The 19,105-nt window shown below is 36.6% G+C and overlaps 1 protein-coding gene across 6 annotated transcripts in view; it reads right to left on the bottom strand.

Moving 5' to 3' along the window:
* PTPRM (protein tyrosine phosphatase receptor type M) overlaps window positions 1-19,105 on the bottom strand; it is a 464,463-nt gene that overhangs the window by 210,904 nt on the left and 234,454 nt on the right. For all 6 annotated transcript variants that reach the window (XM_084281573.1, XM_084281572.1, XM_084281574.1 and 3 more), the window contains 3 exons: window positions 8,299-8,607; window positions 4,947-5,056; window positions 317-518 (listed from right to left, as the gene is read on the bottom strand). In XM_084281573.1, coding sequence (XP_084137699.1) covers window positions 317-518; window positions 4,947-5,056; window positions 8,299-8,607 — 621 coding nt within the window. The remainder of the gene's footprint in view (window positions 1-316; window positions 519-4,946; window positions 5,057-8,298; window positions 8,608-19,105) is intronic.

A 19,105-nucleotide genomic window follows, 5' to 3' on the forward strand; every position in this document is an offset into this window, starting at 1 on the left:
GGAACCCTCATCCTCATGTCCCCAAAAACCCTACGCTAAACGTTGCAATAGGAACTGGCACTGACTGTAGGCACATAATTCATAGGGTATCTTGGGTGGTAAGTTACAGCTGTGAATAGGAATTTCAAAGTACTAGCAGATATTTAAGCACTTGGAAGTTTTTCAGGTGTGTTACTTTTGCATCTTCAAGGATAAACACTTATTTTACTGTTTTTTCAATTTGCTGCTTGTAAAATCCTGAAGAAGAAATAAGCAATGAAAGAATTACCCGTGTCATTATATTGTAAGCAAACAATAATACTCTTTAAACAAATACCTGATATTTTTGTGGTGAATTGATTTGTGATTGGAGGTCCAAAACCTTTAGCTGTGCTGGCTCTGATGGTAAAAGAGTAGGTAGTGCCAGGATACAGTCCAAAAAAGAGGTAGTGTGTTTCATTTCCTAGCTTTGAGACTCGTCCACTTTGATTGGATAGATCTATTTCTGGGTCAAAGGAACTGACTGCTTTGTAGGTGATCTGCAAAAGAATAAGAAAGTTATAAACTGTCTTGAGCAGATGGACAAAGATTGCATCTTTATCCAGTAAACCCTTCTGATGTATGCGCTGTCAGACATTTTATGATAAGCTATCTTACTCTCTTATACTCTTCAAATCCTGAATCCCATGAAGGAACACGGAAACTCAGCCGTAACTGGTACGAGTTATTACTTTTATAGATACAGAGACTTAGAGGCAGCTAGATTACAACTCTAAAGGATGGATTCAGGCTTACATTAATTCCTTCAAGATGCTGGCTTTAACAATGTCATTTTTTGAATTCATCTTACTGTTGGTTTTGATCAGCAACAACAACAAAACCAAAAACCAAAAACCAGTAGAAACGCATAAACAAATAACAAAAGGGGTGGCCTCCGGTTCTAGCTGACTTGACTGTAACTGCACTTTGCTCTAAATAAGATTATCCTTAGAAGATGATAAGGGTAGCTTAAGGCAAAATTTTCAGGAAGTGGGTAGAGCTTATATTTTAGTCTAAAGCTTAGATATTGTAATTGCTAATTTGGAAATTTTCAGGTCATTATCTTGTACCTAGGTCAGATTCTCCTTTGGAGGAAATGGGAGATAAAATGTTAATATATGCAAAATGTATACTGTATCCTCGGTTCCTTCTTTGATTCAAACAGTATTTTTAGTTTTCATTAGAAATGTTAATATAAGTTCACAGCAAAACTTGATCCAGATTTTTATATTAATTACTAATTTCCATGCACTGTAATGAGAACTTAGAAATAAAAAATCCATTAAAAAATTAAAAATGATTCATCCCTCCTTTTTACTTATAAAGTTTCATTTGCATGTGAATATGTATAAATTCAACATCGTTATTATTTAAAGTGATAATTGACATTCTTTTTGCTATATACCATATCTTTCTAATTAAGAAGATACACAAAACAAAACTTAGAAGCATGCAAGTGTTGGTATTATACACCTTTAACAGCTGCAGTTTCCTAAAAACTCTGACAATGAAAATTGGTTCCTAAACGAGACACTAAATATAACAACAATGAAGTACTGAAAATAAGTAATAAAGCCCTTTGATGCCATCTGGATAAACTCTGACATTTTTTTGCTTGACATAGGCAGATCTTCTGCAATTCTTCATCCATAAACTGAACTGAAATTATGTTGAAAAACACTCAACCAACCCTCCCAATTCTAAGAAAAAATAGATGAAACTACCAAATAAATTAATTTTTATCAAAATTAAATTAATTTGCCCAATTTGCCTCTTCCCTCCTGCCCACCCCCCAAATACACATTTCCTAATAGAATCCCCTTTTCTGATGGTAAAAGTTGTTCTGTCTGCTTGAGGGAGAGTGGGCCATATAGCTTTTGAAGATTTTAAAAGGCTGGTTAGACAACTACATGGCAGCCACGTTTTGTATAAACTTGATCCTGTTTTGGAGCAGATATGTGAACTAAATGAACTCTTGCAGCTCCATTTAACTCTGTGATCTATGTTTTGATAATTCTTAACTGGATTTTTTATTATCTCATGTGAGATTTATTTAAAGTGAAACCTGGATGTCAGAGACTTAGCTTACAGAATCACAGAATCATCTAGGTTGGAAGAGACCTCCAAGATCACCGAGTCCAACCTCTGACCTAACGCTAGCAAGTCCTCCACTAAATCATATCACTGAGCTCTACATCTAAACGTCTTTTAGATTCTTACCTTAGATTCTTATACATTTTTGTACAGTGCTTAATTACTAGATAGCTAAGTGGCTGGTGTCCCCTAGAGAAATATGTTCTCCCAGGGGCTATGCAGAACAAAAGAAGTGTTTTGCCTGGTTAAAATGAACTTGCACTGTTTCTTTATTTTACTCCTACTTATAAGACTATTCCTACCTTTATTTTATTTTATTTTTTGAAAAAAGTAACAAAAACGTAATTTCTTAATGCTACCATTGCTAATGCCAGTTCAGCACTGCAGTGATGAAAAATGGGAAGAAGAATAATTTTCTCACTATTGTTGAGTATATAATGTTGACTATTTTTATCAAATTTGGATTCAATCTTGCACAAAAATCCCTTTATTCCTACAACTGTGTACTTTTATTGGTGATAAAGGCTTTATGTTATTTCTCCATCTAAAACCTTTTTTTTTTTTCCATATAAATATTGGTAAAATTGGTAATTGGAATTGCTCTTGATTTTACAATAGCAATAAGTACTTTAATGCTTGATACTTTAAAAGTTTTTCTCCACCAGATATACTTCAGGCACTAAAAACATATGCCTGGGCACAGAAAACAGATTAAGTAATGAGATTTTTAATACCACAGAAAGTTAGGTTCTTAAGAAATGCTAGACAGAAAGATGTGATTGAGCCTCCTCTGTGGGAAATAAGACACCTCTTTTGAACTAAAGTGTCTGCTGCTGCAGTCCTAGGGCTGACCCTTTAAAAAATGTCCACCAGCTGAAGAGGTTGCCTGGGAAAGGGCAGCCTTGCTCCTAGGTTGGACTCAGGCTTACATACTTGCAGTTCTGTCACACCCAGTGAGCTACACTTTTTACATCAAAACTGCTGATGTGCTCACAACCAGGGCTCAGATGACTCTTTGCCTAAGCTCTGGCTTGCTGTAAGGCATAGGCAGGACCTAGACACCCTCCTTGTCAAGCCAGGGCGATATGGAGCTGTGCTGGATGCATTACCTTGACAGCTCCAAGATCAGCCAAAGAGGGGCCTACTGAGATTTAAATGGATAATCTACACTAACCGATAAAACACAGCTACCTAAACCTCATCCAACTTGTCTGGATCTCGCCTTGTGAGCCAGTTCAGTTACCTAAAATATACCTGAAGTATACTTTCATATTTCACCTGGAGTATACATTTCCAATAGGTAAAATGCCCTTGTGATTCATTGTGTATATTTGTTGGCTTTGAGGCAGCTTGCCAGCCATATTTATGAAAACTTTGTGGTACACTCTAAGCTTTTAAGCAAAAGATGAGGGAGAAAAAGTATTGACGAACAAGTCTTCAGTGACTAGGGATCTGCTCATGTTCAGCCACCTGACTGGACTGAGCTGGCATCTTCAGAACATGAAACAGCTTGGTTGCATCAGACTGTTAGTATCTGTCACTTAAAAATTAATGAAGCCAGGTTTATGCTTTAAATGATTGCTTTGCTTCCTTCACCTCTTCATTGAGAAGTGCTAGATAAATATCAAAAGGAGATATCAGTATCATATTTTATTATTATTTTATTTTATTTTGTTTTATTTTATTTTATATTTTTCAATATTCTCTTCACCGTTGGAATGCTACATTCTTTTGATATTCAAGGACTTGCTGTCCTGAATACCTTAGAAAGTGTGGCCAAGGTATTTTTTCCCACTTTAATATCCCTGTGCAACTCCCATTACGGCTGATGAAGTTATACACACATATTTAAGAACGAGCTGCATGTATACCCTGCATATACTTTTCAGCACTGCAACGACATGCACACGTTTATAAGCAGAAAGATGATTTGACACTGTGTTTCTATGTACATTAAGGCTAACATCAATAAAAACATTAATATATTAACTAAAACACCCTGATCCTTCAAAACAGGCAACTGTTGAACTAGCTGGAAAGTAGTTAGCCTTATCAAAAATCAATCCATACTTTTTTATAACATTTTATATTCTTACAATAAAACAGTTTTCAAAACAGTATCAATAGGTTAGCATTCAATTTAACTTTTCTCTTACACCATACCTTATTTAGGTGTTGTTCTGTTTTTGTTTTTGTTTTTGTTTTAAACAAAGCATTCCAATACCAATTTTGTAGTAAGGTCAGGTAAGAGGCTTAACAGTTATTACTGTCTGACAGCTTAATCTGTGCAGTCTTTTGTCAATTTTTCTAAAAGGTATTCAGGCAGAGGTTCCATACAAGGAAAAGCAACGATTTTTAGACATCTAACAACATGTAATTTTGTTGAATTTGCATTAAAAAATGCTGTATTTAAAAAAAAAAAAAATATTTATGCCTGCTTGTTTCTATTACAATAGGCTTCCTGTGATGAGTCTCACCTAAATGTGATGTTGACTGTCACCACTGTTATGTCTCCTCTTTTTTTAAAACAACCAGTAAGATCTGCCTTTCAGTGTTTTAAATATTTGTTCCACACTATTAGACAGAATGCTGTATCATATCATTCTAAATTTAGCAGTTTTCTTAAAGCTGATAACCCAGAACCTTTTTGGGACTTTCAGTAATTCACACCTAGATTACACATCTGATTTTATTACTTTGTAAGTGCTACTACATTCAAAAAGACTATTTACAGAAATTAGGAAAAATATATCTTTTAAAATTTATTATTAATTATGCACTTCTAAAAACCAATACAATACATGAAAGTGAAAATATGACAAAATGCTTGATACCTCATACAAAGTAATCACACCATATGTTTGTGCTGGCTCTCTCCACTGAAGAAAAATCTTCTCCTCGAAGGTACTCCCTTGAATGGATTCAAGTGGTACAGCACTTGGGACTAATGTATAAAAAAAAGGAAAAATTGCTATTTTGAGAAACGTTTCAGAGGAAGACACAATGTAGTATTTGTGATGTCAAGGCATAAAAGCAGTACATCTATCATGTCTCAATCCACTGTTGAGGTACAGTTCATATTCCATGGAATTTGTTAAACAGATCTCATATATATATTTATATATACACACATACACATATATACATATACATACTTATGTATATGTTTTATATATATATAAAGGTTTTATATATATATATAAACATATATATATATATAAGAGGTTTTATATATATATAAAACCTCCTCTTCTCCATCTCTCTAAATTAAACATCTCAACTGCATACAACTGAACTCACTATTATTATTATTCCCCCAAGACTGAAGCAAAGACCAGGGTAGCTTAGCAATGAGGATGATTTCTTTTACAAGATAGTGCCATTAAGGAAACTTTGTCACCTTCAGTATAAAAAGGAATAGTAAGGCTTGTGTTTTTCCAGTAAAACAATACTGATGAAAGAAAAGGACGATCAACTTTTTATAAGGAATTAGGTAATGTCTCAAGGATAAATTCTTGTAAGTAAAATCTACTTGTAATACCCACTTACCAATAGTGTTACTGTTCTATACCGGAAGATATTAAACAGTCATGTCTGAAAATGGACAAACATTGAAGTAACAAGGTATTATTTTCTTACTGAACTAGAATGGCTAGATTAGGAAGGCAAGTCACATTTTGCAATGGTGATGCTCATTGACTGTAGGCCTGATGCCCTACAACAGGGTGAACATACAGTAATGGTGATGCAGCCAAACTGAAAACCTGACATTATTTATCTTTCTTAAAGATTCTTAATTTATGAGAATGAACTCTGAACAGTTAGGGACATTAGAAGTAAAAAGAAAATCTTGAAGAATGCACATAGGACTGTTACAAAGCATAAGGCATTAATGGGTTAGCACTTACATCAAGTGCATGTGAAAATCTAGTTGGAAACTAGTTGCTGCAACAGCTGTTATAATTTCTCAGACCCCTTTATGAGATTTACCCATATAGCTAAAGAATAGGAAGACCTATAAGCAAGACACATGGCGACTCCTTCCTGTTACTAGGCCTGGTAGAGCACAGTTCTCCTCCTATTCCTCTATGCTGCTTGTCTGGGAGTTGAAATGGTTTGAGACTTCAAAAGCACATCTCTGTATCGCTCTGCAGAGTCCCTTATAGGAAATCCTCTGCCTAGGAAAAGTTCCAAGGACACAGCGATAGCTTCTGAATTTGCTTACCAGTTCTAACTGGGTCAGTAGAACCATGCCTTTAGAGCAACCTTAGGTCTACGCAGTAAGCCTTGCTTCCATGTAGGAGAGAACCAGCAAACTCATTTGGAAGCATAGGGTTAAGTGCAAATTAAAGGAATTTAATATAGTGTGAATAAGTTAGAAGAATAGCATAACACTGTCATAACTTCCTAAAATTATCTGAATGCCATAAACTCTAAGCAGTAGTGCCATGAAGGAGGTCAAATAGTGGAAGAGGTTGCCTAGATGCAGGATATTCATCCCTGGAGATACTCAAAACACAACTGGATACGGCCCTTGCAACCTACATGATCATGTGATTTGAAAAATTATAATGATCTTATGGTCACATCCTGTTGTTGTGCTACACTCAGATTTATGTGCCATACTAAAAATGTACAGTATGCAACAAAGCTGGTAGTTTTTCAGTACTTGCAAAAATATCACAGTAACGGAATCATAGGTTTTCAGGCTTAGTATTTCAAAACTGTTTTATATTATGGAAAGAATATTAAAATACTGTCCCAGGTATTCATATATATGAATATGTTCCATATACATATATGGAACTTGGAATACTGTAAAGTTCCAGAGGGCCAGGAATCAGTAAATGCTACATAAAATTTTAAAGAAAATACATAAATGGTACAGATATCAGTAAGATCTTTAACTTTGTCATTCTACAAATGAACTGAGTCAAAACTAGAGGATGACAGCAAAATTAATTCCAATTAAACAATTTTTATGTTAGCTATGCTTGGTCAAATCTGTTGCATTAGCAACTATACATTCATAAATTGTATAATTTATTCCCTCATATATTTTGATTAGAAATTAGTAATACACAAAACATTACAGCATATATTAAATGATTTAATAGGTTTAAATGACAGTCTTCAAGTATTTATTAGAAGGGGAACTCATCACTGCTTAAGTTTTTTTTTTCTAGAAATCTTTCCAGAATGTTTTCAGTAAGTCTATCATTGATCTGGAAGAAAATACAAAGCCACCCCTGTTCAGACTGTAGATGATAAAAATGGGAGGAGAAAGGATCCATAAAAGGATCTGCTATATAAAGCAGTCCCAGACATTTGATAAGGTTTTTTCAAACAGTAGAGAATTGAAGGTGCATAAAAGCATGGTCAAAAAGCCTAAGGCACATTTCTAACGGGCACCAAGGGGCTATACATTAGTGCCAAGTGGCCAAGTGTTCTGAAAAGGTGGTACTGATTCCTGACACATGACCAATTCAACAAGGAATTTTGGTGTTGCAGCTAACAATGCTGCAGTAAATTGCCTGTGTGGATAGACACAATAATATCACATAGGATTCAGAAGGATACTATCATCTTTCATGCAGCATTACTGAGATACACTAGTCAATTCTGCCGTGTGCATTTCAGAAAAAAAAAGAGAGACTGACAATTTATGTTATTTCTGAAAAGAAAAAGAGACCTGAAAACCTCATTTTAGCTTCAAATTACAAGAGGAGACAGAGTATCTACATACTTGAATGTATGCATACAGAAGACATTGTCTGGATAAGCAACTAACAGCATCCAGTGGATGGACACACAAAGCTAGAGAAATTGAAACTGCAACTCAGGAACAAGTATTTAATGTTGAGCATATCACTCAGGAGAAAATCTTACACGAGGATACTGTGACCATCACCTGAAGTTTTTTCAAACTGAAACTGGAACTTTTAAGAGGCAGACCACAGTTCAGCAGAGGTTATAAGTTTGCTGAAGAAATGATTAAATTATATATATTATAGTTTATATAAAAGATGATTATAATACTTGATACTTAACGGTCCCTTTACTGCCTTAAAATTGCTGAAGTTGGTGAATTTTTTTTTACAGATGGTGAAAGCAGAACACACAGAAAAACATGTTGAATATCACTTAGGATACATGTACAATGTATATGTAAATACAGAAACTCACCATCTTCATCAGTTTGTACTACAAGTTCTTGGCTTTCTTTTCGTCCTTCGGGATTCATTAGTACTAATTTGATGCTGACATTTGTGTACGGTGATAGATTAGTAATTGTGTGCTGCGGATGTGAGCTTTCTGTATCCCAGCTTACTTCTTCTCTCACTTGCTCTTGTCCTCCAGCCTGGTAACGGTAGTGGACTGTGAGGTTGTATCGATGGCAACGTGTGACGTTATATCCAAAGGGTTCCCAGCAAATGGTGATTTGCCTAGATTTGATCTCCACAACTTCTAGTTTCCGTGGCCCACGCATCGGATCTGAAAAATTACCAACATAACTCTGGTATGATTATTGATGCATATTATAACAGTAAGAGCAATAAGAAGTTATATGGTTCTATAAATATGACGTGTGAGTAGAAACAGAAATTCAACACTTTATCTCTCACAGTGAAAATGACAATAAAAGTATAAGTCTAATGAAAAATCAGAAAAAAAAACACTGAGGAAAGGAGAGAAAGTGTCTGTGGTGAAAAATTAAGAGCAAACAAAGAACCAGAAACTTTTTATGCTTTTTAAATTCATACTGTAGTTTAAATGATGCTTACTTTTTTTTTTTATTTTTTATTTTTTTTACCTATCTGTTGCTTGCAAAAAAAAAGTGCAATTTTGTTTACAAATTAATGTGTAAAAACTTTTAGAACAAAACCCTTCATTTTGCTCAGAGCAAAAGAAGTGTCTAAAAATAAAAAGGTATTTTAGGGAAAACTTGCAAATATATGCTGATTTTCTCCCAGGACTGCTTATACAAAGAAAAGTGTTAGCTGGTTCTCCAGCTATTTCTTACTCATTTGTTTTTAAGCTAGACTGAATGCAATTACTCAATCTCAATTTGGCCAGGACATTAAGTTAATATTCCAATTCCTTTAAAATAGTCCACAGGGTTCTTCTCCCATAAATATTAGTCGTTACTAGCTTCTTTATTTTAGTTTTAACAACATTTAAAGCGGTGTAAATACCCCAGTTCATTGTAGTGGTTTAATAGAGAATCGAAATGAACTGGCAGAAGACATGTCAGCTGATACCTTACTGCACCTGAACTTTCCTGGAGATCTCCTAGCAGGCAGACAGCCACAAATCACATCTAACAAAACCATATCCAGGAACTTACGGCTATCTATAAGCAAGATTTTTTTTCAATAATTTAATTATCCAAAGATTGCTGAGGAAGTTGTTAAAGTTTCTCCATTCCTACTGGTTTCAGCAACTGAGTTACAAAATTGACCCCAAATTTCCACCATATTACAGCACAACCACTGAGTTGGCATACACCTCAGATTTTCAAAACACTGTTATTAGTGGAGCTATTATACATATTTAGCAATAATGCTTTTTTTTTTTTTTTTTAAATATTGGAGCCCTCAACAAGATTAAAGACAACGTCTCGTTTTATCCACTGCTTCACTAGTTAAACGCTTAGAAGACTTTTAATGAGCTAGAAGCCTCTTATACGTAAACAAATTAATATGCATCTTCCCTCTTTTATGTTTATTAATCAACATGTCTTCACTTGGAATGTTCTAAACAATTTATACAGGATTTCATCTTTTTCCTTTTAATAAAATCCCTGCATGCTTAAAATATTTGTTCAAAGATGTTATTCATCTTAGCTCCTTGAAGAAAAGGTGTTAAGAAATTGCTTGTTCTCTATATATCTACAAAGCAGGGTATTTTTCCCTTTCAAATCCTCTGTGTTTTTTTTTTTTTTTAAATTAATTGCCACTACCCAAATGTGTTGATCACCAGTGTAGAATATTTCCCAGTTGGTGACAAAATGGCAAAGTAAAACAAATTCAGTAATAGATCTAATCCTAGTCTCCTTTCTGGTGACAAGACTGGTAAAAATTTCCTCAAAAAGGATGAATTGGTACAGAGCCATTTATCTGCTTCCAAACTCAGATACCCCAGCAAAGAAACCTGATGTTCAGGATATTTTCTATTGCTACAACAGTTAAGACTAAGGAAGACTTGAAGACTGGCAAACCCTGAGAGTTTCCTATATTTCTTAAGCATTTAGTTCTGTGTAATTGAGACATAAATCTCATGAAAAAGGAATGTTACTTTTCTGGATTCATATCAGCTTTGCTTTATTCAGGTGAGACTATGAATAGCAAAGGGCATCTGATTGGTATTGTGGAACTGTCTTGCTAGCTGGATGGGCTAAATAGGACCAGAAAATCAACAAAATTAAGGTGACCCTGACACACAACATTAAGCAGTTGAACAAAGATCATAGCTGCAAGAATGTGGATCAGCCAGCCTGTTTAGTTTCACAGTAGGCACATCAGAAAATTCACAGGAGAGCTGAGAAATCTTTTTTATTAGAGAGATAAAATTAATTCATAGCATTTTAAAGTTGAAATCAAGTGGCTTTTCCAAAAAAAAGAAAAAAAAAGATCAAAACCTATCCAAGATTTCTGCCCAGGAGGAAGATATTCTTATGTCCCGTTATCTCAGTAAAAAGTACAAGTTAGCCCTCTAGTTAAATCTTGAAGCCATTGCTATGAGAATGACATATACTTTCTTCCTTCAATAAAAGAGACAAGGGAATAAGAGATTGGACTGGAAAAGCTGGAAACTGTACAGTTTTCGTTGATATTCACAGGATAAAGCTTATCAGACACGCCAAATACTCCGCGTGCTTTGGTTCCTGACTTCATTCTGTAATCTGGAATATCAGATAGCTTCATGGTTTGTGTCTGTTCCTCTCACCATTCATTCAGAGGTGATGCAACTGAGAGGGCATCCCTCTGTGGGACAAGCATGGTGTGAACCTGTCAATGCCAGCACTTAGATGGAAAGGAGAAAGGGAGAGGTAGGATAAAAAGGACTGGGACAGAGCACAGAAAATATTTAAGGAAAAATAAAGCAAGATCTCATATGCACCAGGTGGGATAACTGCTGGATTACATCAGATTCCCACTGAGAAAGTGAGGGTGAATATTCCAAAGAGGTCTGCCCCTGAAGCAGCCCCTGAAGATACCGGGCTGCAATCCCAAGTATTCACCCACTTGGTTTCTTTGACCCCATTTTTAAAGTCTCAGAAAGGACCTGGTTAGTCCAATAGACTATGCTTTATTATTTCTTTTAATCAAATAAGCCCACATTTCTGAATTACCACTACTTCATTTGTGTCATTTTATTTTTGTTTCCAGTGCTGCGCTTACTTGACTTATCAGACCTGCCTGCATTACAGACCTGAGGATATCAGCCCTGACCTGACTATGTAGTTGAGTTCTCAGATCTGTATTCTCCAAGTACACAATGCTTTTTGGTTACAATCAGCTCAGTCGTACCGTAAGGAGGAACAAGATGAAGGGAAAAATGTTTACTTTCAACCAGAAAAAGAGGCTAAGTTAATAACAGATTTTTTGGATTAAAAACATGGCTAAAGACAGCCATGAAAAATACCAATCACTGTAACAGAAGATGGGACGAGGGAGCCCACCTGCAGAGGGGTTATACAGCCAGACCTCTCCCCTCACTTTGCCTATCTCTAGATGAGCAGATGCTCTGTTTTTCTTCAGCATCCCAGCTATTTTCTTCTGCCTCACTGCTGCAAATCATGAGGCAAATTGGGGAAATAAGGCCTACCAGTTCATAAAAGATGAGGCTGTCCTCCCAGAGGAGAGCACTGCCTGTCATGCCTGAAGCCTCGCCAGGTACTTCTTACTAAATCCCCTGACGGTGCCTGCAGCCTTTTTCGTGCTACTCTCCTTCTGCCAGCTTCAGCAGGTAGCAGGCAGTGAAGTCTGACAGTTGCAGCTCTGACCTGAGGGACCTGCAAGCCCAGTTCTAGCCCCTGGCACTTTAGCATCCCATTTAATCGGTGATCTTGGCTCCTTCTCTGCTCCGCTCTGTTTTCCTCAGAATATGGAGCAGAGACTGACAGATAGGATCAATTTCCATTGCAGCTTCAATTCACAGCTCATTTCTCTGGAACTTCACACTTTACCTCTTACTACAAGTACGATGCTTTTTCAGAAACTCAATTTCGGAATCACAGAGAGACATTTAGGTGTATTTTTAGCATCCTGTCATTGATCATCAAAAGTTGGGGTTAGAATAAAAACGCAGAGTGGGAGTTTTGTCTTCTCACCACAGACTTTCACCGCAGACCCGGTGAAAGGAGTCGAAGCAGGAGTGGGGTGGGTGGGGGGTTTCTGCCGCTCCATGGTACCCCAGCAGCAGCAGAGATCTGACATGTGTTGGGTACCATTCAGAAGATGAACCACTGTGTTCAGATGGCTCCATCTGAACCACGTTCAGATGACCACCTGAACAACAGGAATGAAAACTTTACTTCTTGTCCAGGCAAATTATTAATGCGGCTTAGCTCTGTAATAACTCTCACAATTTAAATTCCAGACTGGTCTCTATTATCCTTCACAGAAGTAAAGAATGAACAAAATCAGAAAATACAAACATTTACGATGAAAACAGAATCATCTGAGATGTAAGACATTATCTATCATAGCGCTTTCAAGCAAGATTTAAATTGTGGTAATTGAATGTACAGATATGACATCCAGGATCTCCGGGCTTTGTCACAGATTTCCTTAACATCTTTTCACATCAATTCCTTCTGAGATAAATGGGAGTTCACAGTAGACTAGTATCAATGTCGCATATAATTTCTTTAATGTGAAGCAAAGAGCTTGCATACTGCAGTGATGGAGGCCATAAGCACGCTTTAGACTTGATTCTGCCTGCTGACTCAGGACTACCTCTGATTCAGCAGACAATTTGAGACAATTGCTTTGTTCCAAACAAGAATACTTATGCTTTAATTCAAACACATGCTCTAAGAGTTCACCAGCACTGGTAAAAGTGATCAAGCTGTCAGAGCACTTTACTGAATCAGAAGTACCTTCCAGAGAAAAACAAGAGGAAAGCTGAGGAGGAGACAGAAAGTTCACTTCTCCCTGCAGAGAAACTAAGACTTTAAGCACTTGAACATTTTTTAACAATGGAGATCACAACTCTTGCTTTATATATATTTATGCACAATGTATTTCATCCATGTTTCTCCTTACTTGGTGTAACTCCACCCGCAGAGCTTATAAAGTTTGACTTCTTTGTTTATGCATTCCAGCTAAGTAGATATGATGCTGCTCCTTAGTAGTTTCAGTGCTATGTTATGTCTCAGGGGCATAGACCACAAGGTAATGAAATATCTTTTCATCTATTGAGAACTGTGTTATGACTCAGATGCTATCAAAGTAACAACACTTGCCTATTTGAAAAAAAAAAATCTTGAGATTTGTGTATCTATAGTCAACAGCAAACAAGGAATTAGGTAAAATGTTTTAATTGCTTGGATTATTTGATTATATCCAATCTGTGTAAGGCTGCAAAGTGTGTGGGGTTGTTTACAAACTTGGTTGGACAGTTTTGTGAAAGATCACATTCAGCTGTGATGGACTGATTTTTATTGTCACGATTATTTTTTCTACAAGTTCTTCAACAACAGACTGAAATTCAAAAAGCCTCGTCTTGCTCAAAATACCATGATTGATGAAGTCTGGTAATAGATCTTTTTTTTTTTTAAACTTCCAATATACCAAAAACTGCAGAGTGCAGAGAGGAAAGAATCAGTGGGCAAGATTTCAGGTGGTGTAATTTCACAGATTTTAATATATGTATAGACATATGTTTATACAAAAACATGAGCAAAATCAAAATCCTAATATGATGTTGCTGATGTTACCGTCCTGCTGAGTCCAGTTATTTTGAAGTGCAACCAAAGACTGTGCTACCAGTATGCACAAAGCTACTGAGGATCCAGAAACAAACCTCCAAGAAGGGCACGTTTGTGGTTGATCATTTTACTTATCCAAGAACATGACATTTGTGCCAGCAAGCAACAAATATTAAAAGAAGCAAAGAATAAATGCAAATTTGTAAAAATATTGAAATGTGAGTTTCATCTGACAATCTCTACTTCCTTTCATGGAGCAGTCATGGAAATTAATGGCAGCAGTTACTAAGATTACTCAGGTAAAGGAAATGACTGCACAAGATACCCAGAGTCTCCTGGAAAGATTTCAAGTTACAGTATTTAAGATTCCTACCAATCTTTCACTGTTACTTGCTAATAGCATTTCCAAAGGAGCATGCCCCTCCTTCTGCAAAAATACATGACTCCCACGGAAAAGCAGCTCTTCCATCGGTCTTCTTAAAGTACTCCCTGACATTTTAAAAACTGTTGGGATGCAAGCCCTGCAGAGCTTCAGAGCTAATGAGCGAAAGAGCTATGAGACTGCAAAACCGAACTGATAGTCACCTGCAATCCAAAGCAGGGAATAAACACTTACACACATATATGAGAGTAATGGTTGCATACTGAACTATCCCTGTTTTTCTCTGAGCCACTTCTGGAAGCAATGTCTTCTTTTTAATATCATCCTATGGTGAATTTCTTCCACAGTCTAAATGCCACTGAAGGAAGACAAGCCCAACAGCAGATGTCCCATATAGTTACCAGGAAGGCATTCACCTTGAGCAGTGGCCTGTGGGGATCCCTTCTGCACCCTTCCAAGCTATTCCAGACAATATCCCTGAGAGACAGAATAAGCTTCCTGCATACCTTTTCCCCAGCACCTTTATGATCTTGATCAGCATCCACAGTGTCCCAATGGTGAGGAAGTGTCAACAGGACAAGACTTTAATAAAAAACACATCTCAGGACAACCCCGTCCCAGATAGCTTTCTGTCTCAGGTGTAAACCAGTTCCTAGGATCTGGGAGAACGCAGGAGCTGGACACTAAACACAGATCTTCAGTGTGGATGGAGCAAGATGTGAGAACCTGCTTCCACTTGTGCTTTTTATTTTCCATATAAAAATATCCTTTAGAACTATTGTGTAGTTAAACCCTACACATTTGTATGATATGGAAATGTTACTTCCCCTATTTTATATGCAAATAAACTGAAGCTCAAAGTAAATGAATTGTCTGCTGCAGGTTACGAGGTGCCAACAAAAGCAGTGGAATCCTAATTCTCAGTCCCATTTCTAACCCACTAAAACATAGTACTACTCAATTCTTCTGTGCTTTGTGGCCAGAACTCGTTAGTTCCAAAATGTGGGAGCTCAGAAAATGCTAAAATACATACTCATAGCTGACAGCAGTAAAATGAGCAGGCAGGCTTCTTAAAATGAGCCAACTTGAATTCTCACCCATTTCTCCTCAAATTAAAATGTGAGATACAGTAGAGGTCTCCATTTTTCAGGAAGGATCAGAAGTACTAATATCAGCTCATCACCAGAAGAATACTTTTTGTGATATTTCTAGCTGAAACAAGCTAAAAATATACAAATACTTGGCACAGAACCAAGATGTTTAGCTAATTTCGGAAGATTCATTGAAAGCACATTCTGATAAGCACCCAAGACATCAGCTCACCATTTACAAAAATCAATATAGCTGTTGCTTAAAACCAGATGAGGCATTGGATTTAAGCTTTTAGTAATGTATTATCACAAGAGCTGGATACAGAAACACAGATGAGTGCTATAATTCTGCGTGAGAATGTTTCCTTAACATTTTCAGCTCTTATTCTCCAGTTCATGACTATATATATCCCTTGAGGCATAAGTCTTGAGATTGAAATTCACAGTTGCAAAATACCTGTCTAATCATCAATAACGCACGTTTAAAGTGATTAGTATTTTTTTAAGTATCAGTTTCTATACATGAGAGAGCTGACACAAACTTTTCACTGCACAGTAAATTTTAAATCTGAACCAAAGCAAATTGAACCTTATATTTCTTTATGTTGTTGTCATTTTATAGGTACACTCTAGGTAGTGACTCATTTAAATTCTAATATATTTAAATAAGGAATAAAAGAAAAACATCATTCGATACATTTTTGTCAAATTACCTACATTATATGATTACTCCTTCACAATCAAAATCAGATTTTAACTATGAATGATACAAACAAGATTACATTCTGAATCTGCAACAGAGATTTTAGTTGCTTGTTTAAAATGACATACCTAGCTATTCAGTAATCACTTTATAATAACCCCTTTCATTTCTAAATCTACTTAGCCATCAGCCGGTAGTGAGGAAAAAGCTGGCAGCAGTTCTTACAACTACACATTAGTTTTACATTTCATGACAAGCTAATTCTAGAGAGTTCGAAAGACAGACAAGCATGTGTTCTTAAGGTTTTCTTTCTTTTGCATGAAGAAAGCATACATCTAACTGAGAAATGAAAAATAAAGGAGTGCAGACATATACTTTTCACTTCACACGTATGGCAATGACAATGTATCCCAACCTCACCCCAGGAACCACCATGAGTATGTGAATCAACAAGAAACAAAAAGCTGATAAATACCTCTCTGAACAAATTAAGAAGAATGACTACAGTAAAATGGCAAAGGAAGAGTAGATAGTAGATACTGACCTCTCTGGTAGATACTACCTGTGGTAGATACACCTTTGGTAGGTACCTAGATCAAAATAATCTTTGAGAAGTAATAAAGGCAAATGACCCGTGTTGTGTAAATTGTCCCTCCTGATTGAATCCATCACAGTCTTTTTTTTCTGAGTTGATCACGTGGCTGTTTTACATTGTCATTATTGTCCCCAACTATCTCAAGTCCATCTTACGCTGACGAAGAAGACGTCATTATTACCTGATCTGAGATGCAGGTCCATACCCTCACCATTTGGCCAGGTACATACCTCTACATCTGTGGCACCCTTCAGAATAGGGCACAGGTAGAAGACTTCTAGACCAGTTTATACAGCCTACAGCCCAGATGCTGCTCACATTTGAGAAGCCACAGGCAACACAGAGGAAGATGAAGGCCTGAGGAACTGCTCCTGTGGCCACCTGACATACCTCCTTCACAGAGTTACCAAGCAACAGCGTTGTCTTCTTTGAATGTGAAACCATCTGGTGATGAAGGGTCAATAAAGAAACTTTCAGATACACTAAGAGACGGTGCAGGTGGCTGGCTCATCATTAAGGAAGACATTTATGCATCATTAAGCACATTCATGAGAACAACAGACATAATTTGACCACGCACGATGAACAAACACGCCGTAGAAAAGGGAAATGGCATTAACACAACATGCATTCCTCCACTCTGGTCAAAAAAGGGAACCTAGGAGAATAGCATGAACATTTGGAAGTTCCGGTGTGGGGGAAAAATCTTTCTTCTAGCCTGTTTTCCTGGATACGCCTGGAGTAGATCTGTATCATTGTAGTAGGGCAATCTGTTCTCTTTATACAGTAACACATGTATTTTTGCACAGTGAGTGCCCTAATCAGCTAGTGATTGTGACTAATAGTAATGGTAATGCATGCCCTGATTGCTCAGTTGTGCCACACATTGCAATGTTTGAACTCATTGCATTTTATGGTACAGCTTCCTGAGTTGCCCCAGAAGTCGGATGGAGAAAAGATAAACCTTTGTGTAAATTAGTGAAGGTTTTAGCTGCTCAATACCTGCCATGAAAGTAGAATCCTGGAGACTGCTCGATTATGTTGTGCAAAAGAATAAATGGGCAATGCTGTTTCATAGATCAGTCAGAATAAGATGTAGCAGTGTGTTCTGGTTATCACTGTGGCCTATTGCTACTGACAAATCACGTTAATTCAGAGCCATTACGTACAGTGGTGGTAGCTAAATTGAGGATTTAGGACAAGCCTCTATTGAACCCAGATGACAGGATTCCACAGTCATATAAATCTATGTAGAAGAGAAAATGCCACCAATCAATGTTACTCGTCTATAAAGAATATTTACCATTCTTTCTAATCTGACATGTGCAATCAACCTTAACCAAGTGATGCAGAGCAAGATCAGTTCTGACAAATAACTCTCAAATGCATAAACCTGATAAATGAATGAGATTCTTTGTATCAACTGGCAAAATAAAGTTTGAACTTACATACATGTCAAAATGGAACAGGATATTCTGTCTTCCTACTGCGTAATTAGGTGCTGGTTACTATTAACACATGGGTACAGTATCAAGTGAGAGGTAAGTACTGTAAACGCATGAAGATCAGCAATTAAATTTGTGACAAGACCCTTTTCTCAAAAGAACCTCACGTGTAATTTTGAGTCAGTCTGGATACAACATTTAATGTTCCTCAGGTTAAGCCAATTCTCAGGACTTTTCCAGGAGCTTCCCACAAGCCTGAGGAGTCAGTAGTTACTAAGTAAAGGAAGGTGGTTTTTCCCTCACTGATCTAAAATGCCATCTTTGTCTTTGTACACTGCCAATAATTAGTAACTTGAACTCTTCTTCATGTCTCAAGATAGCTCAGATCTGAGAATAGTACCTTATTCAGACTTTCTCAAAAGAAGCAAAGTACAAATTTCTGTGTTATGAGGATAACTCATCAAGTTTGGGATGTTTTAATTAAGAACGGTGTAAGCACTGACATCAGTTATATAGGTATGATTATTTTTGTTTTTCTTATGTATCAGGCCACCTAGTATGAAAAGAATTTCTAATTCATTATCTTTTTTGTTCAATAACTACGCATAGTGCCTTTATATATTAAAGTATTTGAAGAGTACCTACGGTAAGAGTTGACTGCTATTGACTATTTTTGACTTTGTTGGGTCAAACATTCATTTTTTTATTTTTATTTTTTACCTGCTATATCACACTATCTAGAAAAATATTTGAAGGACTCCCCCAAATTGCTCTCTCTCTAATGCCCTCCTGGCAGATTTCTTTGAATCTTCCTGAGATGGTTGAAGATGTTATTCACC

This window comes from Netta rufina, assembly GCF_964035555.1.
Source record: "Netta rufina genome assembly, chromosome: 2".
NCBI lineage: Eukaryota > Metazoa > Chordata > Aves > Anseriformes > Anatidae > Netta > Netta rufina.